Source organism: Cuculus canorus, chromosome 26 (genome assembly GCF_017976375.1).
Source record: "Cuculus canorus isolate bCucCan1 chromosome 26, bCucCan1.pri, whole genome shotgun sequence".
NCBI lineage: Eukaryota > Metazoa > Chordata > Aves > Cuculiformes > Cuculidae > Cuculus > Cuculus canorus.
This window is the reverse complement of record NC_071426.1, coordinates 6,600,824-6,624,673: the sequence shown is the minus strand read 5'-3', so window position 1 is coordinate 6,624,673 and position 23,850 is coordinate 6,600,824. Positions and strand designations below refer to the sequence as shown.

Sequence of the window (23,850 nt, the reverse complement as noted above, 5' to 3'; positions counted from 1 at the left end):
CGGCTCATGGGTGGCATCCAGGGCTGAGAGCTGCCAAAAGGGAACAGAAGGGGGAAAATGGAAAGGGAAAGGGGAGGGGGAAGGACGAGATGGGAAGGAGATGGAGATGGAAATGGAGATGGAGAAGAAAGAAATGGAGAAGAAGGAGAAGGAGAATGAGAAGGAGAAGGAGAGGGAGAAGGAGAAGGAAACAAATGGAGATGGAGATGGACAAGGAAACAGAGAGGAGGAGGAGAAGGAAACAGAGAAGGAGACAGAGATGGATATGGTGAAGGAGAAGGAAATGGAGATGGAGAGGAGAAGAAGGAGAAGGAGATGGAGAAGAAACACAGGTAGAAGAAGGAGGGAAAGGAAGGAAAAGGAGATGAAGGAGATCGAGATGGAAGTGGAAAAGGAGAGCTGACAAATGAAAGACCGGCTGCTGGGGTCGTTGCTGGATTCAGCAGCACCAGCGGCACCTGCGTCCCTTTGGGGCACAAAGTGTGGTGAGAGGGTTCATTATCTCCTGGGGAGGCTGAGGCTTCAGTGCTGGGGGATCCCGTGGGCTTGTCCCGATGAGTGCTGGGATGGAAATGCAGCTCTGCTCTGATGCCTGGTGCAATGAGTTATGAATGTATGCTGTAAAATTGCTCCCTGGATTTAATTACCCCATGATTAACCTATGTAATCACTGGGAAAACAGCTTCTGCGGCAGCGCTCGTGATCTGAACCCCCAAAGCCTGGAGAGATGCTCCACCCACAGCCTCGAGAGGGTTATTATGTAGATGGTGAAACCCCAAACCTTGATTTAGGGGAGCAGCTGGAGTCATGGAATCACAGAATGGGTTGGTTTGGTGGGACCTCAAAGCTCACCTATTCCCACCCCCTGCCATGGGCCGGGACACCTCCCACTGGATCAGGGTGATCCAAGCCCCATCCAACCTGGCCTGGCACACCTCCAGGGATGGGGCAGCCACCACTGCTCTGGACAACCTGGGCCAGGGCCTCCCCACCTCACAGCAAAACATTTCTTCCTAAGATCTCATCTCAATCTCCCCTCTTGCAGCTCAAAACCGTTCCCCTCATTCTGTTCCTGCACTCCCTGATCCAGAGCCCCTCCCCAGCTTTCCTGGAGCCCCTTTCCATACTGGAAGCTGCTCTAAGGTCTCCCCAGAGCCTTCTCTTCTCCAGACTGAACAACCCCAACTCTCATCCTGTCCTCATACGGGAGGTGCTCCAGCCCTCAGATCATCTCCGTGGCCTCCTCTGGACTCACTCCAACAGCTCCATGTCCTCCCTGTGCTGAGGAGTCCAGAACTGGACACAGGGCTCCAGGTGGGGTCTCACCAGAGAGGAGCAGAGGGGCAAAATCCTCTCCCTCGCCCTCTGGTCCCTCTGCTCTGGATGCAGCCCAGGACTTTCTCCCACTCTGATGAACACCTCAGGGTGGGATGCGACACCGGTGGAAGCAAAGCATCTCCTTTTTGGTACCTCCACCTCACGGCACATCCTGCGTGGTCTGGGGCATCGCTCAGCCCCTTCCTGCCTACGGGGGAGGGAAGGCTGCGAAGGTCCTTGGTGGAGCAGCTCAAGCCCAGCCGTCCCATTTTTCCCTGCATGGAGGTGGCCTAATGGCTTTTCTCCTGCGGCTTTTTGGCTTCTCGGAGAAGAAGAAGCCACCGAGGAGGTACGAACATATCAAGTGGGATGTTGACCCTGAGCAGGCCTGGCTGGTGCTGGGTGAACTGGGCGACGGTGCCTTTGGCAAGGTCTTCAAGGTAGGAGAGCACTCCAAAAGGACACTGGCGTGCCAAGGGCTTTGCAAATGCTTTTTGTTTTCCATGGTGCCTCTCATTGTGCGGCTCCAAGAAGATAAAAAGCCACCAAACAGCCCCATATTTATTGCAGAGGGTGGCAGGGTCCTTGCTTGGTGCTGGCTCAGCCCATCCTTGACCTTCTTCATGGGGAGAACCACCAGGTCCCCAAGCTGGACAGCTTGAGTTTGCCTCCTTGTTTGGCGCGAGGGGGTTGAGACCGGGATGTTGTTCTCTATAACCACTGTACAAATCCTGAGCGCGACAGGAAGCCCAAACTCAATGCTTGTCAGACCCACAGCAGGAGCTGCTTTCTGGCGCCAGGCTGGTGGTCCTGGTGGCCAAACCCATCCCATTTTCTCTCTCTGACTTTTTCGGGACAACCGAATCCCTTGGCATCGCTCACGGGCTGGGGGTTCATGGTGGGATCACCACAAAGTCCTGGTTGGGAGGGTGTTGCAGATGTGCCCACAGGAACTATATTGCATCCATGGGGAGACACAGCTTGCTGGAGGTGTTTGGCATCCAGTGGGATGCTCTGGGACCAACACAGAGAGGCTGGATCCAGCAGGATGCTCCAGGACAAACACAGAGGGATTTGGATCCAGTGGGATGCTCGGGGACCCTTGGGTGGATCCTGCTGTATCCCAATCCCTTTGTGTAGATCCCAGACCACCCTGCTGGATCCCAGCCCCTCCATATGAGTCCCAGAGCATCTCACCGTATCCTAACCCTTCTGTGGGTGCCGGAGCATCCTGCTGGATCCCAACCCCTCTGTGTTGGTCCCGGACCACCCCCCTGGATCCCAACCCCTTGTGTGTGTCTCCATGTCTTGGCTCGACGCCCCCAAGCACTTGGGGAGGGATGTGAGCTCCCAGCTTCCCCCTCGCTGAAAATGGTGGGGCTGCTCCTTTCGTGTCCCCCCCAAATCACCTGCAAAACCTCCCCCAGGTGCAGCACAAGGTGACAGGGGCATTGGCGGCTGCCAAGGTGATCGAAACGCAGAGCGAGGAGGAACTGGAGGACTACATGGTGGAGATCGAGATCTTGGCTTGCTGCGACCACCCCAACATCACCAAGCTGCTGGATGCGCTCTACTGGGACGGGCAGCTCTGGGTGAGCCTCAGAGGGTTCTGGTCCTCCTTCTTGCTGGCCTTGAACCATTGTCCCACCAAGTGTTTTGGGGCTGGAGAACTTGGTCTGAAGGGGGCAGGTTTGCAGACCAAGGTGGGAAACCTCTCCTTGCAGATCCTGATGGAGTTTTGTCCTGGTGGGTCTGTGGATGCAGCGATTTTGGGTAAATAAATGTTATCTTCTGGCTGGGATGCAGCTCTTGGAAGGTTTGGGGTGGGATCACCAAACATCATGGCGTGGAAGCGAGTCCTGGGCTTGTAGTGTCTTCAGAAGGGAGGATGGGTTGGGGTGCACCTTCCTCTGGGTCTCCTCTGGCTTTGCATGGGGTACTGGCCAGGAGACATCGTTAGTAGTGGGGTTCATTTGCGCTAACGGCAGAGCTGGAGAAAAGGTTGACGGAGGAGCAGATCCGAGCCGCTTGCAAGCAGCTGCTTCTGGTGCTGCGGTACCTGCAAGATCATCCACAGGGATGTCAAAGCTGGCAACGTCCTCCTCACTCTCGATGGCGACGTCAAGCTGGGTGAGTCCTGGGGGAATCAGAGCCCTGTGGGACAGAGGGAGGCCGTGACTGAAGACCCAGGGATGCTTTGCCCATGGATCCTCTCTAACCACCCCCTTCTGCTCTGCAGCTGATTTTGGTGTCTTGGCCAAGAACTCCAGCACCATCCAGCGCCGGGTGTCCTTCATCAGCACCCCGTACTGGTAGGTGTGGGGCAGGAATCCCTGGGGATGGTGGGATTTGGGAGCACAGACAGGTGCGCTGGGGGAGTCCAGATCTCCTGTTTGTTCTGTGTGTGCATGTAACCAGCTCCTCAACACCAGGAGCAACTCCAGAAATCAGATTGCTCCTTCTCCAGCCAACACCAGCTCCAGGGTGAGCTTCTCAGTAGATCGTGTACGGAAAGGACACGTGGGGTGCTGGGGGCTGCAAGCCCTTCCGGAGGCAGCGTTGGAGGGGTTGGGGTTGAAGCTCACCTCTTCTGTCTGGAGGGTTGTTTCTGGAGGGGACAGGACGTGGTTTGGCTTCAGCCCCTGGCCCAAGTCAGGCTGGACTCTTCCCCTCTCTCCCATGCACAGGATGGCTCCAGAGGTGGTGCAGTGTGAGATGTCCAAGGAGAACCCCTACGGCTACAAGGCTGACAACTGGTCACTGGGCATCACGCTGATTGAGATGGCTGAGATGGAGACCCCCTATCACGAGCTGAACCCCCTCCGGGTGCTGCTGAAGATCATCAAGTCCCAGCCGCCCACCCTGCGTCATCCAAGAGGTGGTGAGTCCCTGTGCAGAGACACCACCCCAACACAAGTGGTGGTAGGAGGTGTCCCATGGGGCAGCTCATGCTCGAAGCTATGTTTGGGTGGCTGGGATGGGCTCTTGGACCATAAGTGATGCTGGTCACGATTCTTCAAGCCTTCAGAAATGGCACCATGGTGTTCCTGTCACACCATCTTCACCCACAGAAGGGACAGCCTTTGTCGTGGGCATCTCCGACAAGCGGCCACTCTGGGAGCTGGTGGCAGAAGCCGGGGTGTATGTGCTGGAGGAAGAGGATGAGGATGAAGGTCTGGACCCGTTGGTGCGTGAGTAGTGGTTGGCTGTGGTGTAAGATCCCTCCGACCCTCTCCATGAGCTCGTTGAGTCTCACCTCTCCCCCATTGTCCACCCTACAGCCTGGGCAGGAGCATGGGGAGTCCTCCTGCCCCACGATGCCCATGTGTCCCCTGGAGCATCCGCCTCCGGACACTGCAGGGAGAGTCACCGAGGAGCCGGGTATCTCATCTGACATCCAAGTGGTGGCAGAGTCCAAAATCAAGAGAGGGTCTGTCTTCTTGAAGCAGATAAGGAGGAGGTCCTCGCCCGAGCCCATGAGCTCCATGAGGTTCCCTGGGAAGAAGCCGTCTGAGTTCCTGAAGCTGATGAGGCGCAGGTCATTTTTTGGAGGGATGAAGTCCCAAGAAGCAGCTAAGGGGCATCATGGAGCAGATCACAAAGGACTGGACATTATGGTGCTGAGTGCTCCTCAAGGGACATCAGCCCCAGCAGAGGCAGGAGAAGCTCAAGGGTGTCCACAGATGGAGACCAGTCTTCTGGGGACACCCTGCAAAGCAGCAGAGCTCCCTTTGGGGCAACAGCGGGCAGGAGCCCTTGCTGAACTGCGAGAGGTGAAGGCAGAGCAGGTTGGACCCAAGGCAGAGCCCCATGAGGAAAGTCACCATCCCAATGCATCACCAGTGGCCAAAGCACCCACAGAGGGACAGCTTGCAGCCCAACCAAGCCCCATTTTGACCCCCAAAAAAGAGTCAAGCAGAGAACCTACTTGTAACTCAACAGCTCTGTCTGCATCCATGGACAGGGGCCGTCAGCTGATGGCAGCCCTGGACCTTTGGACAGTGGGGACCAAGACCTAGAGCTTCAAGGGGCTGCCAGAGCATTGGCACCAGGTTACTCAGTTGTTGCAAGACCTGAAGGTTGAGGTTGGCTTCACTGGGGCTTAAGATGTCCTTGAGAAGGATGATGATGGAGCAGGGAGAGCACCCACGGGAGCCAAGGGTGCTAGAGAGCCCGGGGACACGGAGCTGGTGGAGGAGAGGGTGCCATGGGTGAAGCATTGTTGATGCCCAGAGCGACGGAGGTGGGGTTGGATATGATCAAGGGGTGGCAGGAGCCCCCGGCCGGTCTCGGGGAGGCTGGGAAGAGGAACAGTGGGGAGAGAAACTCAGCTGCATGTGAGTCTCTCACTGACCCCCTGGACCTGGTTGAGCTGGAGAGGAACGAGGAGGAAGCCAATGCTGAAACTGGGGATGAAACTTCTCCCAAGGGAGCCCTGGTGCCAGCAGAAGTGAAATTGGAAGAGGGCATTATAGAAGGGTGTTTGATTGGAGACCGTAACCCAGTGAGAGATGCAGCCGGCCCAGGGAAGCTGATGTTGACGGGAGAGGAACCAGTGGGAGATGCAGCCGGCCCAGGGAAGCTGATGCTGGCGGGAGAGGAACCAGAGGCAGCCTTGGTGGAATGTGCAGGACACAGACCTGCAAGTGAGGAGGCCCAGAATTCAGCAGAGGATTAATTTCCCGTGGAGATCCCAACATCTGCTGAAGAAGGAATAGAGGAGATCATGGAAAACAGCTCCAAAGAGAACCAGCCAAGAGCTGCTTATGGGAATGACTGGAATGGACAAGATGGAAAGGATGGAGAGCTTGAAGAAGACGGCGTGCAGGTTGCTCCTGCTCCTGAAAGGCAAACAAAGGATGGACCTAGAAAGATCGGTGACTTGGACGGTCATGGAGCACTGCCAGATCCCCAGGAGGCCGTTAATGGACATCCAAAGGCCGCAAAGACTGTGGGCTTTGATGTTACCCTTGTCCGCACCTCTTCCCGGGTGCAGGCAGTGTGGGAAGCAGGGAACACACCAGATCCATCCATCGCATCAAAGCAAGGAGAGGAGCCAGGCCCTGTGGAAACCCCTGCAGATGTAGAAGGTCCAAGTGTCCTCCCTGCAGCAACACAGCCTTTCCCCTCCGCTGGGGAAGCCCAGCAGGTGAACTTGCAGGTAAGACGGCCACGGGAAGCTGTCCCGCCTTCCATGGGTTCCCGTGTTGTGTTTACATAGTTTTGGGCCACCTGAGCCCAAACCTTTTTTCCCACTCACAGGAACCTGCCTTGCTCCAAAGGACGGTCAAGAAAACACGCAGGTTTGTGGTGGATGGGGAAGAGGTGAGCGTGACGACTGCCAGAACTCTTGGCAAGGCTGGGGCAAAGGGTGACATGGTGCACTCGGCGCGGTGAGTGATGCTGGAATCAGAGAGGCCACAAGGCATCTTCCACTCATTCCTGGCCAAGGAGGACCAGGAGACAAGGATGCAGGAGGGAGGTTGGGTCTGGGTCTCGCTGCAAAGCACAAGTGCTTGACCTCCAGGCTGCAAAACCCTGTCTGCCTCCCTGGCTGAGGTCTTCTTCAGCAGGAGAGCATGAGCAAGCCCTTCCCTGCACCCTCAGTGCTGTGCTGAGGGACGTATGAGGAGCCAAAACGTTGTCCTGCCCCCCATTTCCTGTGTTCATCAGCCACCTTAAGGAAAGAAGTGAGGAAGATCTTCTCCCATAAGCTCTCACGCCACCCAGGGAGAGTAGGAAAGGATGAAGGGGGAGATGGAGGGGCAGCAACACCAGCTGAGCTTGGGACCATGACTACCATGGACCCAGCATGTGTCCTATCTTCCTTCTTGCTGGAGAAAGCTGTCTTTCATCAGGGCTGAGCTTCTCCATCGCGTTATCCTCCTACAATTCAGCCATCCCGGGAGAGAGAGGTGTCTCCAGGGCCACCTTTGGCCCTTCCTCACCCCAATTCTTCAAACTTTCAGGCGCCAGGATCTCCGCGAGCTGCGAGTGCTGCAGAAGGAAGAGCAGCGAGCGCAGAGCCAGCTGGAGCAGAAGTTTCACCAGCAGCAGGAGCATATGTTCGTCACATTGAGCAGGAGATGACGGTAATGGGGCCATCATCTCTTGGTGCCGTGATGTGGTCAGAGAGGGACACGGGCAGTGGGGTGTTGGGGTCCGTCTGTGGGAGATGGTGGGGCCTGGGGGGAGGTGGTTGCTTTGGTGGCCATTTCTGGTCCCTGCAGCCCTGTTAACTGCAACTGCTCTGCCCTATCGGCAGAGCAAGAAGGAGTTTTATGACTGGGAGGTGGAGAGTGTGGAGCGGCGCTACCAGCAGCTGAAGGAGCGCCAGGAGCTCAAGTACACGGTGAGGCTGCGTGACGAGGCCAAGTGCCTCAAGTCCCTCCAGGAGAAGGAGTGCGGGAGGATGCAAGAGCTGAAGGGTGATGGGAGAGAGGTGAGGATCCGAGGCAGTGCTCGCTCCCCAGCTGTGAGGGGGAGCCTGAGGGCCATCTCCCCTGGGTGCTGGGACAAAGCCCCACCAAAGCTCCTTGCAGAAGCAGTGGTTCCTGCAGCAGCAGCAGGAGAAACTCAATGCAGCCCTGCAGAGGGTCGTCCAGGAGCACAAGAAGGAGATGATGTCCATTGACTGGGAGTGTATCAGCAAGATCCAGAGCCTCCGGAGAGGTAGGTTGGGCTGGAAGGAAGAGGATGAGGATGGAGGGTTCTTGAGAAGGGGAGCAGAGGGTCTGGCTGAGGCTTTTTGAAGGTAGTGCGGGTACTGTGGTCTTGCCTGGCAGACTGAGAGTCTGTGGTGTGGAGCATGGAGCAAGGGCATCTGCAGAAGTACCAGCTCTTCAGGCAGCAGGTGAAGGAGCAGCACATGCTGCACAGGCAGCAGCTGCGCAAGTGCCATGAGAAGGTGAGGTAGGATCCACCAGCGATGCTCTCCCAACCCCTCCTCTGGCTCACTCTGCTGTCCCTTTCCCAGGAGACAGAGAGGATGAACCACTTCTACCAGCTCCTGCTGGAGGATGTGAGGAGCCAGCAGGCGCAAGAGCAGGCTCAGCTGCTGAAAAGCCAGCGCTGCGATGCCAAAACCCACCTGGCCCTCTTCAAGGAGAACCTGAAGCTCCAGGAGGCAACAGGGGACGAGCAGAGGGAGAGGACCAAGCAGGTAGAAGGACCTCTACAGGGCCGGCGAGGTTCTCCAGCACAAAGTCCCCAAAAAGCTGTAAGTGGTGGCTTTTGGGGAATGAGAGGGTGATGCTAGTTGTCCCCCACTGCAGTTCATGCAGCAGGAGGAGCGGTGGCAGCGAGCAGAGGCGCAGCAGCAGCAGGAGCAGCAGCTGCAGCAGCTGCAGCAGCAGCAGGCGGAGAGCCTGGCAGAGCTGGAGCAGATGCAGGTACCAGGGACCACCCAAACCTGTCCACCCCGGGGGCTGCCCACACTCCTGCACCTTGCAAGAAGAAATTGTAGACACTCCAAGAAGGACATTGAGGGGCTGGAGCGCGTCTGGAGAAGGGAATGGAGCTGGGGAAGGGTCTGGAGAACAGGGGTTGTGGGAGCGGCTGAGGGACCTGGGGCTGTTTAGCCTGCAGAAGAGGAGGCTGAGGGGAGACCTCATTGCTCTCTGCAGCTCCTGGAGAGGTTTGGTGAGGTGGGTACTGGGCTCTGCTCCCAAGTGACAGGTGATAGGACGAAAGGAAATGCCCTGAATTTGCACCAGAGCAGGTTCAGATTGGACATCAGGAAAAATTTCTACACTGAAAGGGTTCTCAGGCACTGGAACGGCTGCCAGGGAGGTGGTGGAGTCCCCATCCCTGGAGGGGTTTAAAAGATGGGGAGATGAAGTGCCTAGTGATATGGTTTGGTAGTGGACAGTTACAGTTGGGCTTGATGACCTCAGAGGTTTTTCCTACCTAGGGGTTCTATGATTGTCTGACCTGTCCTTGAGCACCTTCCTTCCTGTTTCTACCTCTCCTCTCCCAGAGCGAGAAGATGCAGCTCCTGGCAGAGCAGGAGAGGAGGCAGCTGGGGCGGCTGGAGCAGGAGTACGCCATGGAGCTCAGCGAGTGGAAGCAATGGCTGGCTGCCCGCAAGGAGGTGAGTGGTCCTGCAGCCCAAAGCCTCCCCATCTTGTCCCATCTGACAGGCTGCGATGGGGGGCTGCTCTCCCCACTAAAGCCCCTGTGACATGGGACACAGGGATGTGGTGGCATTCCTTTTCGACTCCAGATGCTGGAGGAGGAACTGGGGAACTCACTGCCAGTGCAGCAGCGAGGAGGGCTGCATGGCACCCACAGCAGCAACAGGATCTCCCGCTTCTTTCATCTCCCCTGTTGACACTACGGTATGGGTTACTGGGGAGCAAGAGGCAGGAGATACCTGGGAACCGGTCCCACAGCTCTTGTGGGAGGTGGAACTGAAGGACCTTTCAAGGCTGGGTGAGATGAGGCCTTGAACAACCTGGTCCAGTGGGAGGTGTCCCTGCCACGGCAGGGAGGCAGAACTGGATGGTCTTTAAGGTCTTTAAGGTCTCTTCCAACCCAACCCATTCCATAACTTTGTGATCTCAAAGACAACACGAAGGGCACCTGCCTGGAGATGCAGAGCCATGGAGCCGAGCAGTGGGGCAGGATGTGGTGTGGGTCCCGAGGGTGGCAAGCGTGGCTGGGCTCAAGCTCTCCCTCACTGTGTCAGAAGGGCTGGGGTGAAGCAGGTGTTGCCAACCTCAAATGGCTTTGTGAGGAGGTCACCCCGCTGGTCGTACAGATGTGGATACAGGTGGGCTGCTGGCACATCCATGCGGATCTCATGGCAGCAAATACATCCTTTCAAACAAGTCCCTTTGTGTCTATTTTACTTAGAACTTCTCATCTCATGCCCCCAACCTGTCCCTCAGGCTGGCTCTTGGACCCCCTGCCCAGCCTCTGGCCTCAGGGGCAGAGCTGCCAGCACTGGAGCCAGGTCTAGGCTTCTCCACCCACCTCATCTGAGCACTGAGGGCACTAATAAGCCCCAGTGGCCTTGACCAGCCTCACCAGGGCCTTGACCCACACTCAGCCCAGGGGCTCTATTGAAGCTCAGCTCAAGGGCTTCAGACCCTGTGAGCTCTTTTCGGTACACTGGTGGCCTTGCCCCATCACCTCAGACCCAGTCCTGACACATAAACCAGCTTCCCAGCTTGATCTCAGATCTGCTTCAGCACCGTGAACTTGTTTGAACTTGTTTGATGATCTTATCTCTTGTCTGAACACGGCCACCACCTCTGGCCTGGCCCTGTTCCCATCGTTCAGGCACCGTAGAACTTGAATGGTGCAATCCCTCAGGATTCCTGGCTCACTTTTCTTTAGGGAGCCACCTTGCTGTTGGTGCCCACCAACACTCGTGTTATTTTAACCTCTCTCCTTGCTTGGAAAATCCTTCTTCCCCATCTCAAAGGTGCATATACGAAGTCTGTAGCAATTTATTATCTCTAAGCTCAGTATAAAAGGTAAATAATTTCAGAGGATGTACAAGGCTACAGGAGATGGGAGTAACAGTCAGTCCATGTCCTGGGAATGAAACAGCGAGAGGCGCACAGAGGAGCCTCTTGCGGTTCACAGTGAGGTGAAGGAACTCCATTACTCAGATCCAGGAAAGAGCTGATGGATCAAGGATGGCAGGAGCCTGGCAGGCGGAGCTGCGACCATCCAACTGTACAGGTCCTATGTTTAGGGAGGACATCCTTGATTTAGAAGTCTTCCTAAGGTGCAGAGATGGGTGGCATTTCTCAGCAGTGGTGCTGGGAGGAGAAACATCTGCCTTTGATGAGACAGTCCAGAGCGTGTGGTGGTCAGCTGAGCTCTGTCCTGCGGGTCAGCCCCAGTGCTCTGCTTCACATGAGGCTCAGTCTCCTTGTTTCACTAGGACATCAGACAGGTCCTTTGTGCCTTCCAGCTTTAGATTCTGGGAACAGGAAAGAAAAGCTAAGTTTGACCAAACCAGACTCTTTCCCTTCAAGTCTGAAAGCCTGGCACGAAAAACCCACATGGGGAAGGTTCAGAACAACCCCAGCCCTTTCTGTCACGCAATGCCAAGGCTTCCCATCAGCTGTTGCTTCAGAGTCTGAAATGCTCACAATGCTCTGAATGACACCGAGCAAAAAAGTGGTCACCCCTTTGATGCCAAATCCAAGGACAAGGAAGGACAGAGAGCGGCGAGGCTGGAAATACTATGAATGCTTGACCACAGGCACTGAAGCTGGGGAAGGGGCTGGAGAACAAGCTTTGAGATGTGGCTGAGTGACCCGGGACTGTTCAGCCTGGAGAAGAGGCTGAGGGGAGACCTCATTGCTCTCTGCAGCTCCTGGAAAGGAGGTTGTGGTGAGGTGATGTTGGACTCCTCCCAAGTGACAGGTGACGGGATGAGAGGGAATGGCCTCAAGTTGCACCAGAGCAGGTTTAGATTCGGTATTAGGAAAAAAATCTTCACTGAAAGGGTTCTCAGGCCCTGGCAGAGGCTGCCCAGGGAGGCGGTGGAGTCCCCATCCCTGGAGGGGTTTAAAAGATGGGCAGATGAGGTGCTCGGGGTGGTTTAGTGTTGGACAGGGACGGTTGGACTCAATCTCAAGGGTCTTTCCAATCAAACGATTCTATGATTTTATACATTCTATGATGCATGACTGTGTCATTCCTAGCGTGTTGGCCCAATTTATGTTCACTATAAGCACGAAACTGGGAGTTGAGAAGTCCTGATGTAGCACAAAAACAGCCCGGCTCCAGAGCTTTTCACCCATTTCTCCTGCCACACGTGTGCACGCTGCACTTACCTTCTCATTCGCCAAATGCAAAAGGCAGGTGAAGGCTAAGGGGACAGAGAGATTGCTGGCAATCACAGAAGGCAAACTACAAAAGAGAAAGGAGGAGTTAGGATGGCCAGAGCCTCCTGAAACCCAGCAGATGGAGCATGGCTGCAAGGAGCAGGTCACTGAGGATTAGCTCCGTCCCAGGGATCTGGTTTTCTCTGCCTTTCCCCTCCCATTAGCAAAGAATTTGTGAGGCTGAATGCAACCTGCAGCTCCCCTGAGCCAACCCAGAGAGCAAGAGAAGTGATTTTTCCCTCTCAGGGTTCAGTTAGCAGCCTGTGATAGACACAGAGGGGTCAGTGCGTGCCCGAGCTCAGCTGAAGCCTGTCCTCCATCTTCAGTCCAATCTTTTTCAGGGCCTCTTTCTAGGGCTGCTCTCCCCTCCTGGGTGAGGACAACAAGATGGGGGCCAAGGGGGTAAAGCCCCTCCCACTGTAGGGGAAGATCAGGTTCATGACCACCTGAGGAACCCAAACGTATCTAAGTCTATCGCGTCCAGAGGAGGCCACGGAGATGATCCAAGGCCTGGAGCACCTCCCATACGAGGACAGGCTGAGAGCGTTGGGGTTGTTCAGCCTGGAGAAGAGAAGGCTCCTGGGAGACCTTAGCTTCCAGTATGGAAAGGGGCTCCAGGAAAGCTGGGGAGGGACTTTTTACAAGAGCTTGTAGTGATAGGATGAGGGGGAATGGCTTTAAATTGGAGAGGGGCATTTTTAGACTAGACATTAGGAAGAAATGTTTGCCTGTGAGTGTGGGGAGGCCTTGGCTCCCCCATCTCTGGAGGTATTCAAGGCCAGGTTGGATGGGGTTTGGAGCCCCTGGTCCAGTGGGAGGTGTCTCTGCCCACAGCAGGGGTTGGAACTGGATGGGCTTTGAGGTCCCTTCCAATCCAACCCATTCCACGAATTCTATTATTCTTATCACCTGTGAAACAGTTCCTTTGTGATGCTGCTGAAGACTTTCTCTCCTACTACCACTGATTTGTCCTCCTCCTCTGCATCTTCCACCTGTTCAGCAAAAAGACAGACACTTCTGAAATGGAATTCTGAAATGGAATTCGCTCCCCAATATTCGACCTTGTGACCAGAGAAAAAACACTGCAAGTTACGCTCAGTATGTCCTTACCAACCATCCCGTGGGGGTAAGGGTACTAGAAATTGCTGCTAAACCTGCCCAAGACTGTCCCTGCAGGAGTTCAGCACCGCTTCCTGCAGGGCATTCTCTTATCCTTGGGCCTGCTGAGGTATCTGGCTCGTCCTGCACTCACCTCTGCCACTGTTTCTGTCTTCTGTCCATCACATAAGAGGTCCCACATGTTTTTCTTTAACCTCCTCATGTCCATTTTCTTGGCCGTCTTTGCGTACTGAATCGCTATTTTATTGACCTGAGGGAAAGAAGGCCAGAAGTTGGGAGCGACTAAGCAGTGGCAGCGCAGCTATCCTCAGTCAGAACCAGAGCAACAATCAAAACACGGTTCTCCTTGGGAACAACAGTGAACTCTATCTTACCAAGAAACCTTTGACTTTAGATTCCCTTTTACCCAAGGGCTCATCTGGGAATAACGTGTCCAGCAGCAAACCCAGGAAATCCCGCACAACAGAAAATGCTGTCTCAGGACTTTCAACCACCCAAGGTGTTGAGAGGCTTTGCTCCAGACCTGCCCATGGCTCACAGCAACACCACCAGTCCTTACCTTCTGGGGCTCAGCAATGAGGTTCAGCTCTCCGTACGCTGTGATATCGACAGCACCGAGAACCCCGTTGAGCTCAGTTTCTTGACCCTCAGGGTGGGCGGTAAGGTTGAACTCCCCCATCTGGTTCACGAATGGAATGGGGTCATTATCTTCACTGTCTGCAGCCTGATCAAGAAGAGATAGAGCAGTGAGGACACCCAGAGACAGCTCTGAGGAGCCAGAGATGTCCTGCACTGAGATAACAAGAGCACTTGTCTCTCAGGAGAAGGGTGATACCTGCCCACTCTCCCCATGGAACATGTTCTTATTCAGCCTCTCCTCACGACACTGAGACTGGGCTAAGGCTAAACCCAAGGGAGATCTAGAGTGCACAGTATTGGAAGACTGCTCTACAAAGAAAGATGACGGAGACGAGGGCTCTCCTGCTGGTGTGGGACCAGCTGCGCCTTGTCACATATGCACTCAGGAGGCAGCACTGGCCTGGCAGAAAGCTGAAGCTTAGAAGAAATCTACTTCAACGGGAGCTTGAAACAGCTGGAAGCAAATCTCGCTGCGTGGAGATGAGGTGAGCAATGGCATTTACTCTTACTTTAGATGTATGGAAAAGACTGGAATGGAATTTCTGCAGCAAACTGACTAGGAAATACCAAAGGCAGAGAGTTCGGCTGATGTCAGTAGAGTGAGGAGACAGCGGTGTGTGCAGACTCCTGCAGCTCTGTCACAACTGCAGCTCCAATTCTTTTTCATTAATCATTAATTCTGGACACAGATTCTTTGTAAGTGATTCCCATCACTTAATAAATACAGGCCACAGAAAGAAATCTTCTTGTTCCAGTTACCTGCAGCCCAGGGCAGAAATTGGAGGTGTCGTTGGGGTTGTTGTAATCATACTCGTCAATCTCATCATCGTGATCCAAAGCGCTGTTTGGCTCAGACGTCCTGCAGAACTACAGAGACAAAATGGAGGGTCACAAAAATACTTCCACAAGCAAAGCCTGCATCTTGTTCCTTCATCACCTCCCCTTTTCTCAGCCTGTGGGCTCTTCCTCCCCCTCCTTGCACCGCAGCTCTCTAGCAAGCACCTTGTAGAGCACAACAACGAGCACAGCAGGCATTTGGTGAAGAGCTGTTTTGTGTATGGAATCATTGCCAACAGGCCGCTAGAGACAACTCTTACCTTAACAGTTGGTTTGAGGAAGAGCTGGAGAATGTTGTTGAAGTCATAGTTGAAGTCTGTGGGAAGTGTGGTGCTCTTCACATTCTGGCTTTCCAGAATGGATTTGGCTAGAAGGAGTGATGCCTGGGAAGGTAATAAACACCATTACCCATGAGCTAGCCACTGCTTGGAAGATTAATGCACAAAGAAGTGCTTTGAACACAGGCCTTTGTCTGAAAGGGGGCAAGTTCTGAGATGCCTCCAAAGAGGCGTCCCACACCGGTCCAGCCAGTGAACCCAGCAGCTTCTGCGCAGCACCCTGGGACCCCGAGCTGGACCTGCAAGGTCTCTGGACTGCCAGGGAAGAATCCAGCCTGGTTCTCTACCCCAAAGCTGGGGAAACTCTCTACTTGTAACATAACCTGGAGTCAGAAAACTCCACACTGAGGAACATAAATGATGTTGGGTTCACAGGAGCATGAGATCAACCATTTGCAGACAACTCCAAGCCACAATGATGTGGCAGAAGAGACAGCAGGAAGAGGCAGAAACTCAGCACATACCTTGGTCTTACGGAAATACACCTGGAATTCAATATCCTCATCAAAGTTAATCTCAAACGCTTTCTTTGCATTCCCTTTCTTGGTCTCTTTTTCAGATTGAGCATCTGCTACAGGAAGGAAGGAAACTGTCAGTGCTTTGTGACCGAGCAAGGACAAGCTCACTCCTAACTTGGGCATTTATAACACACAGAAAGGTCACCTACAAGGACTTTTCCCTTTGTTATAGGACAGTAATAAGTGTTGTTCTCAGCTTCATGAATTCAAGGGATCACTATCTTTCTATAGAACCAGAAAATGTAATTTAATCTCCAGTTTTTATGCAGGAGGTGGGAAACAACAGCAGGAGCTGAATTAGTGCTCATATCTCCTGTTGCTGCAGTGAGAGACACCCCCAAACTTTGAACATTGTTAACAAACCTGAAAAAAGGAGAATCATGGAATGGTTTGGATCAGAAGGGACCTCAAAACCCACCCAGTTCCAACCCCCTGCCACAGGCAGGGACACCTCCCACTGCATCAGGTTGCTCCAAGCCCCATCCAAGTTGGCCTTGAACACCTCCAGGGATGGGGATTAGATGCCAAAGTGACATAGCGCCTTGTCTCTGAACTCAGTACTGCTTCTCATCTGGCCTGAAAAGAGCCATGCAGGCTTGTTCCCCTCTTTACTGCCCCTACTTTACGACTTAGGTGTCCAAAGGTGAACAGGACCAGGCAGCAGCTGCCTCTGCAGCATCTCTAAATACGTACATTTGTGTCGGGGTTTGAAACGCCAGTGCTCTGGGCCACCCCACATGGACAGAGTTCGGGGACTGAAGTAGGAGTATTCCCTCGGTGTCTTGGAGAGATGAAGGCACATGGTCCCAATGTCTCCCTCTCCAAAAGGAACCACACCAGCTCTGCAAAGAGCACACAGTGAAATCATTCCTTTGACACACACTGGGCCTGAGCGTGCATTTGATACCCGGATCAGCTCTGTATAGACATCTTTTGCTGGCATGTGTGCGGGACTCCTGCCCCTTAATCAGCGCATGGTACTGTGGGACCTGCCCTGTCTGGAGGCCGTCAGGCTGCTGCAAAAGTAGAGGCGGATTTGCCAAAGGGCAGGCTGGAAACTGGGGAGCGGAGTGAGCAGACAAGCAATACCTCAGGGGAAACCGGACCACACAAAAGGGTCCTCTCGGAGGGCAGAAATGTTATTGTAATGCATTCCCAGATGTACCCAAAACTTGAGCAGAAAGCAAGCTATAGCCAGATGGGAAACGTGTACGCAGTAAATGAGATTCCCCAGAGAGCAGCCAGAACTTGTCATTTGTCATCAAAGCTATAGATTTTCAGTGAGCACTTACGCCTTGCTCTGGTGGACTGTTTCAAAGGAGTTGATGTTGTCCGTGAACTCCCCAATCTTCTCTGTTACTGTACCCTTGAGGGAGTCAGAATTGAAGTCATCATCTGGTAGGCTGGGAGCACAGTCTTCCACGTCGCTGTCTACTTCTGCATTGATGTCGAACACTTGGCCACTCTTCTTAAATTTCTCCAACAGGGCTGACACTGACTGCAGGAGAAGAAAGCACTCAGGAAAGAAACTGCAGGCCAGCAGGGTCAGGGAGAGAATTCTCCCCCTCTACTTTGCTCTTGTTAGACCCCAACTGGAGTATTGTGTCCAGATCAGGAACCCGCAACATAAGGATATGGAGCTGTTAGAACAGGTCCAGAGGCCACAGAGATGATCCGAGGGCTGGAGCACTTCCCGTATGAGGACAGGCTGTAAGAGTTGGGGTTGATCAGCCTGGAGAAGGGAAGGCTCCAGGGAGAACGTAGAGCAGCTTCTGGTACGGAAAGGGGCTCCAGGAAAGCTGGGGAGGGGCTCTTGATCAGGGAGTGCAGGGACAGGATGAGGGAAACAGTTTTAAGCTGAAAGAGGGGAGACTGGGATCAGACATGGGGAAGAAATTTTTCCTGTGAGGGTGGGGAGGCCCTGGCCCAGGTTGCCCAGAGCAGTGGTGGCTGCCCCATCCCTGGAGGTGTTCAAGGCCAGGTTGGATGGGGCTTGGAGCCCCTGATCCAGCAGGAGGTGTCCCTGTCCATGGCAGGGGGTGGGACTGGATGGGCCTTGAGGGCCTTTCCGACTCAAACCATTCTATGATTCTATGATATCAGCAGCCCCGCAGTTGTGACATCCCTGTGTATGCGGAGCTCACTTTGGAGGCAAGCACAGAATACAGCTCAAATATCCCCCCCCTGCACAGGGCTAACAAACATACCTCATCATGGGATTCAGCATCCCACTTTGTAAACTGGAAACCTGCCAGGGAGGAGCAGACGGGGCGTTTTTCAATGCACTGCTCTAACAAGGCTAGAGACAAAGAGAGCAAGAGGGAGAGATTAAACACAGGATGAAGCAAGCAGCAGGTAAAACAAATGCCAGGCATTCAGTCATTCTTAAACCGTGTATGTAGGCAGCCCTTCTTGCGTGTCAGGCAGTGCTGGGGTCGCTGCAGAAGCAGCAGACTCGTTTCCCAGCAGAAAGGGAGAGTTCAATTGCTACCATAACTCAAGGGTGGGTGCAACATTGGGAATGTTATCAGAGCAGTGGTGTTTGGTAGAATGTACAGGCTCAAAACACTCTGAGAAGGTCAGTCCTTAACCCAGAGCACACTAATTTCAAGCACTGCACAGCTCAGACCACGTATATGTGCTGTGTGACAGATGTGCCAGAGGTCAAGCTGTACGTAGTGATCGAAAAGCCACAAAAGTCCTGTTTCTCCAGCAACCAGTCTCAACTTGATCAGGATCAGAGCAGTGATGCCACAGGGCAGCCAGGCAGTGAACAAAAGTCCAGCTGGCTGAGGCAAAAATGAGCACGCCAAGCAAATGAGAAGGACTAAAAGGTATGGACGTGCCCCCCTTTGCTTCATGGTTACTGGCACTCACACTTTAAATCCACCACTTTCACAGGATCACAGTTGGGCAGCGTGAGAGTCTCTGAAGAAGGGAGAGGCATGATCTTCGTGTCAAAGAGGAGCTCATTCTGGTAGCTTTGGGTTCGCAGCCCGGTGAGGAAAATGCCAGCTGTGCTGCATTCATCAAAAGACGCAGCTGTTTTCTGGAACATCGGATCGATCTACAGGTATGGAATGAAGCAGAGAATCAAAAAATGGAGTAGACGGAGGAGGTGAAGCAGGTCTCTGCAGGAGACTTTTAAGTACAGATCCGAAGGGACAACGACACACACATCTTTTTCAGCGAGGAGAGAGCTCCCATAGCTGCCTCACACAGGGAGGAACACACAAGGCCAGGATCAATCTTGATATAACAGCAGAATTCAGACGGGTGAGTGAAAGTTAGAGACCACGAGAGGAATGCACAATAAGGAAAACAACAGCAATGACAATGATGAAGCGACATCTCCGTTCTTCCATCAGAAGGTAGCTGCTGCAGCAGCAGCCCCACACCCACCTCACATCTGCGATTAGCCTCTGACACGTTGATGTTATTCAAGTTCTGTTCAACGGTTTTGGATAAGTGCTTTCTCTTTGTCTGAACTTTCTTGACAACCTTAGCAGCTGGACTGTCTTCTAGAAGGAAAAGAAAAACAAGTTACACTTAGAAAACTTGCTAAAATACCTTACGGAGGAACAGAACAACTTTTACTTCAGTTTGTATGACAAACACACAAACCCAGTGGGCATGAAGCAATGGATCAGGGGCTCCAAGCCCCATCCAACCTGGCCTTGAACACCTCCAGGGATGGGGCAGCCACCACTGCTCTGGGCAACCTGGGCCAGGGCCTCCCCACCCTCACAGCAAAACATTTCTCCCCAAGATCTCATCTCAATCTCCCTTCTTGCAGCTTTAAACAGTTCCCCTTGTCCCATCCCTGCACTCCCTGATCAAGAGCCCTCCCCAACTTTCCTGGAGCCCCTTTCCTTACTGGAAGCTGCTCTAAGATCTCCTCGGAGCCTTCTTTTCTCCAGGCTGAACAACCCCAACTCCCTCAGCCTGTCCTTGTGCGGGAGCTGTTCCAGCTCTCGGATCATCTTTGTAGCCTCCCCATTTCAACAGTTCCAAATCCTTCTTATGCTGGGGTCTGCATTCAAATCTGACAAGCCAAGTTCTTGAATATAGAACTTAGGCAACAGATTCAGGTTCTTATCTCAACCCTCCCTGCTCAGGTGCCCAGCAAACTAATTTGAGATTTTCCAGTCCCTGAAAAATGAAGTTAACAGCACTTTCCCAGCTGTACAAAGCATTATTAAATTCATAGGTCCTACATAAGCACACTGATATTTCTCTTGCGTGCAGGTGAAATGGGAAGAGCTTAACAGAAAATGAGCAAGTTTCACACCTCCTTCTGGGCTGTCCATGTTTTTCGCAGGTGCTGAATCCTTGCCCAGGCCTCCAAGAACTTTGTAGGTGTCTGAGTGCACTGCATCCACGCGCACGGCATAAATCTTTGCGCTGGCATCAAGTGTGCCAGCTGCTACCTGACAGGAGGAACCAAGGAAGCAATTTTCAGTTAGAAAGGAAAAAAACCTCATCTAGAAAATGCAAACGCTAAAGACAAGACCTGAGTTTCTGAATGCTCTGTATGACAAGCAAAACTGTGAACTGGAAAAGGCTTTATCCTGAAACATACTAGCTGCACAGCAGGGGTCAAGACGAATCTTTCCAGGCAGAGTCTACAGTTTGTTCCATCAGGTCTTTTGGAAGGCATCACACAGAAGAACACTTAAACCTTGCCAAGATGAAGTAACGGGGAGAAGCAGAAAAGCGCAGATTTGCATCTGCCGAGACAGCTCTCTCCTCCACCTCTCCTTTGTGCCTTCTTTAGGGTCATCCTCTTGGTACCATCCTATTTTCCCAAACTACAAACTCAAAAGATGTGATAGGCAGGAGATCCTGAGTGCCTGTTTGGCTCACAGATCCCTAGGAAGGTGCAAAGCCACCCGCTGAAACCCTGTGCGCTGTTCCCTGTCCCTTCCCGAGCTTCCGCAGCTGTAAGACAGCAAGCTCAGGGTTTCCTTGAGGCCACATCAAAAAGCTCTACCATTTGTTCATTCATCCAAGAATTCAGTTCTCCCTCCTAGCATCTGTCAACTATTACAGGGAGCAAATCTGTGCCCTGTCAAGTTCTTATTGTGATCCATCCTGGATCAAAATCAGTCTGGGATTGAGCCACACTAACCTCTTTTCCTTTCCAGCCTTGTTTTGTTACCGGTTGTAAACACCCAGTATTTACCTCAGAAGCCTCACAATTGCTACTTTTAAACAAGCTCACCTTGTAAAGGATCATAAATGAAAGAATTCAGCTTTAATTTCTGTAGTATAAAAGGATCCCACACTGCCTATAGTGGCTGTGCCCAGACATTTGTAGTGGAAGCACTCGGCTCAGCTCCCATCAGTATTACTTCAAGTCTGTTATTGATTAAACCTCAGGGTAAATGGCAGTAGGAGAGAAAGAACCACCGTGACCAGGCAGTGACTCCTCTCACCTTGAAGTTGGTTATTTCTGAGTCCTTCTGCTTCAGGATCTCGGTCATATAGTCTATCAGATGTAAGCCAAAGGCATTCTTCGTGGTGATTTTCTGAAACAAAGCACAGCTCAGAACTGATCCCCCGGCAAACGACGCCTGTCAAACCTGCCTGAACCCTCCTCCTATGGGGATATTCATAGAACACCATTCACCTCCTCTGCGAGGGCAGGCTGAGAGAGTTTGGATTGCTCAGCCTGGAGAAGAGAAGGCTCCAAGGAGACCTTAGAGCAGCTTCCAGTATGGGAAGGGGCTTCAGGAAAGCTGGGGAAGGACTCTTGATCAGGGAGTGCAGGGATAGGCCAAAGGAAACGGTTTTAAGCTGAAAGAGGGGAGACTGAAACGAGATGTGGCAAAGAAATTTTTCCTGTGAGGGTGGTGAGGCCCTGACCCAAGTTGCCCAAAGCACTGGTGGCTGCCTCATCCCTGGAGGGGTTCAAGGCCAGGTTGGATGGGGCTTGGAGCAACCAGATCCATTGGGAGGTGTCCCTGCCCATGGCAGGGGGTGGAACTGGATGGGCTTTGAGATCCCTTCAGCCTAACCCATTCCATGATTGTGTGATTCTATAAATGATAGAATCGTTTGGTTGGAAAGGACCTTTGAGATCATCAAGCCTAACCGTTCCTGTCCACTACTAAACCACCTCTGAGCACCTTCTCTACCTGTCTTTTAAATCCCTCCGGGGTGGAGACTCCACCACTGCCCTGGATATTCAGAATGGGACCCAGTGGTCTGTGCCACGTTCTACTCTGTTACTGCCGGGCAGGCAGCAGCACAGCCCTGGCCTGGCCATGGCTTAGATCAGGGATGTGGCTCAGAGGGCTTGTGGGGTTTACCCTCCTCCCTGGCTGCGGTGGGGGTGGGAGGCTCTGGGACAGTGCGCCCACTCACGTTCTCGGTGGAGAGCTTGATGCAGGTGCTGTAGTGGTCTGCGATCTGGGAGTTGCTCCACTGCGGAAGGCTTGGCAGCCATGACTCCCCAGGCCTGGGGGGGGACACGGGCTGTGAGACCCCCTCCTCCACTCACCCCCCCGCTCAGCCCCACTCTGCTCACATCCCCCTCCCCTCACATCCTCCATACCCCCTTACCCCTTTTCCCTTCTCCTTCCCTCTGCTCCCTCTCCCTCCTTTTTTCACCTCCAACTCCCCCCCACTTCCTCCTCATTCCCAATTCCCTTTCCCCATCTCCCTTCTCTTCCTCTGCCCCCTACTCTTCCTTCCAGTCCCAATTTCCCCCTTTCTCCTCCTCCTCTCATCCCCCCTTCTGTCACAAATTCCCCCCTCCCTTCTCCTCTCCGCTCCCACCTCCTTTATCCTTCTCCCCTCCCCAGCCCCAATTCTCTCCCCTTCCTCCTCCTCTTCTCACCCCCTTCCCTTCTCCCCTCCTCCCCTATTCCCCCTTCTCCTCCTCCTCTTTCTCCCCTCCCCCCGCCTCACCCCTCTCCCTCCTCCTGCCATCCTCGTGCTTCACTCATCCCCCTCCCACCCACAATTCCCCCTTCCCTTCTCCCCTCCCACCCCCCCTTACTCCTCCCTCCCAACCCCAATTCACTCCTCCCTTCTTCCTTCCCCCTCCCCCTCCCCACCTCCTCCCCCTCCCCTATCCCTCCTCCCCCTCCCCATCTCCTCCCCCTCCCTCCTCCCCTTCCTCCTTCTTCCCCATCTCCCCCTCCCTCCTCCTTCCCCATCTCCCCCTCCCTCCTCCTTCCCCATCTCCCCCTCCCTCCTTCTTCCCCATCTCCCCCTCCCTCCTCCCCTTCCTCCTTCTTCCCTATCTCCCCCTCCCTCCTCCCCTTCCTCCTTCTTCCCTATCTCCCCCTCCTCCTCTTCCTCCCCTCCTCCTCTTCCTCTTCCTCCCGCGCTCCTCCTCACCCTCTCCCTCCCCTCTATCCTATCCTCTTCTCCCCCTCCCCATCCCCTCCTTCTCTTCCTCCCTCCATGCCTCCCAACCCGTCCCTACCGCGGGGCGGGCGAGTCCCTGCGGAACGGCGACTCGGTTCCCGCCCGCTGGAGGTCGGTGGCCCTGGACCGGCGCCGCTGCCGCCTCTCGCTCTCATCGTCGTTGCCGGGCCAGGGCCCGAGCCCGGGGGTGCCGGCGCTGCCGAGGCCGCGCGGGCCGGGGGACGCGCCCGGGCCCCTCATCGCGCCGGGGCCGCCGAGCGCCCTCCGCCGCTTGGCCACGCCCCCTCACAGCCCGCGGGCCAATCGGAGCAGCTCGCCGCGCCTCACCCCGCCCTCGCGCTCTCGCGGGCCAATCGCTGCGCTGACGGCCCGGCGCGCGGCCAATGGGAGCCTCGAGACCCCGCCCACCGCGCGCCGGCGAACCAATGGCCACGCTGCCCGGGCTCTCGGGTGGCCAATGGGAGCCACGCGGCCCCGCCCACCGCGCGCCGGAGAACCAATGGCTGCGCTGCCCGGGCTCTCGGGCGGCCAATGGGAGCCGCGCGGCCCCGCCCCGCTGGGTTTGAATCGCGCGCCACGTCCAATGGCTGCTGCTGCTCCCGGTCCCTGGGCTGCGGCTCCCCTGGGCTTCGGGGTTTCCGCTCCTCTCCGTCTTCCTCTGCTCCCGGGGCTGTTCTGGGCTCTCCGGGAGAACCAATTTCCCCCCCGCCTTCCTCCTCTCCTCTCTCCCCCTTTCTTCCCCGCTTCCCCCTATCTCTCCCATTCCTTTTCCCTCCTTTCCCCCATCTCCCCTTTTCTTTCCCTCCTCCATCTCCCCCCTTCCTTTTCCTCTTCCCCGGTTTTCCCCCTCCC

The 23,850-nt window shown here is 54.4% G+C and overlaps 2 protein-coding genes across 4 annotated transcripts; one reads left to right on the top strand and one right to left on the bottom strand.

Annotated features, from left to right (window-relative positions):
* Positions 1-242: 242 nt before the first annotated feature.
* Positions 243-9,895, top strand: LOC104067017 (serine/threonine-protein kinase 10-like). Its single transcript, XM_054049777.1, is given in 20 exon segments — positions 243-1,757; positions 2,745-2,909; positions 3,042-3,090; positions 3,306-3,375; positions 3,377-3,447; positions 3,557-3,629; positions 4,005-4,279; positions 4,392-4,504; positions 4,599-5,523; positions 5,526-6,478; positions 6,580-6,710; positions 7,287-7,384; positions 7,387-7,409; positions 7,583-7,759; positions 7,860-7,989; positions 8,103-8,224; positions 8,294-8,479; positions 8,592-8,708; positions 9,296-9,409; positions 9,542-9,895. Coding segments are annotated over 20 exon segments (4,227 nt in total). The 5' UTR covers positions 243-1,430; the 3' UTR covers positions 9,650-9,895.
* A 558-nt stretch (positions 9,896-10,453) lies between these two features.
* Positions 10,454-23,274, bottom strand: NCAPH (non-SMC condensin I complex subunit H). 3 transcript variants are annotated; one of them, XM_054049743.1, is made up of 17 exons: positions 23,057-23,274; positions 21,988-22,081; positions 21,057-21,149; positions 19,910-20,048; positions 19,021-19,139; positions 18,496-18,685; positions 17,826-17,917; positions 16,911-17,116; positions 16,312-16,460; positions 15,565-15,668; positions 15,023-15,145; positions 14,685-14,792; positions 13,846-14,010; positions 13,420-13,536; positions 13,077-13,159; positions 12,117-12,192; positions 10,454-11,254 (listed from the first exon to the last, which is right to left on the bottom strand). In XM_054049743.1, exons 1-17 carry the CDS (start codon positions 23,236-23,238, stop codon positions 11,195-11,197), a joined length of 2,100 nt encoding a protein of 699 aa, XP_053905718.1. In that variant the 5' UTR covers positions 23,239-23,274; the 3' UTR covers positions 10,454-11,194. The 3 variants fall into 3 exon arrangements, with proteins under 3 accessions (XP_053905718.1, XP_053905717.1, XP_053905716.1); XM_054049742.1 differs by having other exon boundaries at positions 10,456-11,254; positions 15,565-15,671; positions 19,021-19,136; XM_054049741.1 differs by having other exon boundaries at positions 10,458-11,254; positions 15,565-15,671.
* Positions 23,275-23,850: the final 576 nt, after the last annotated feature.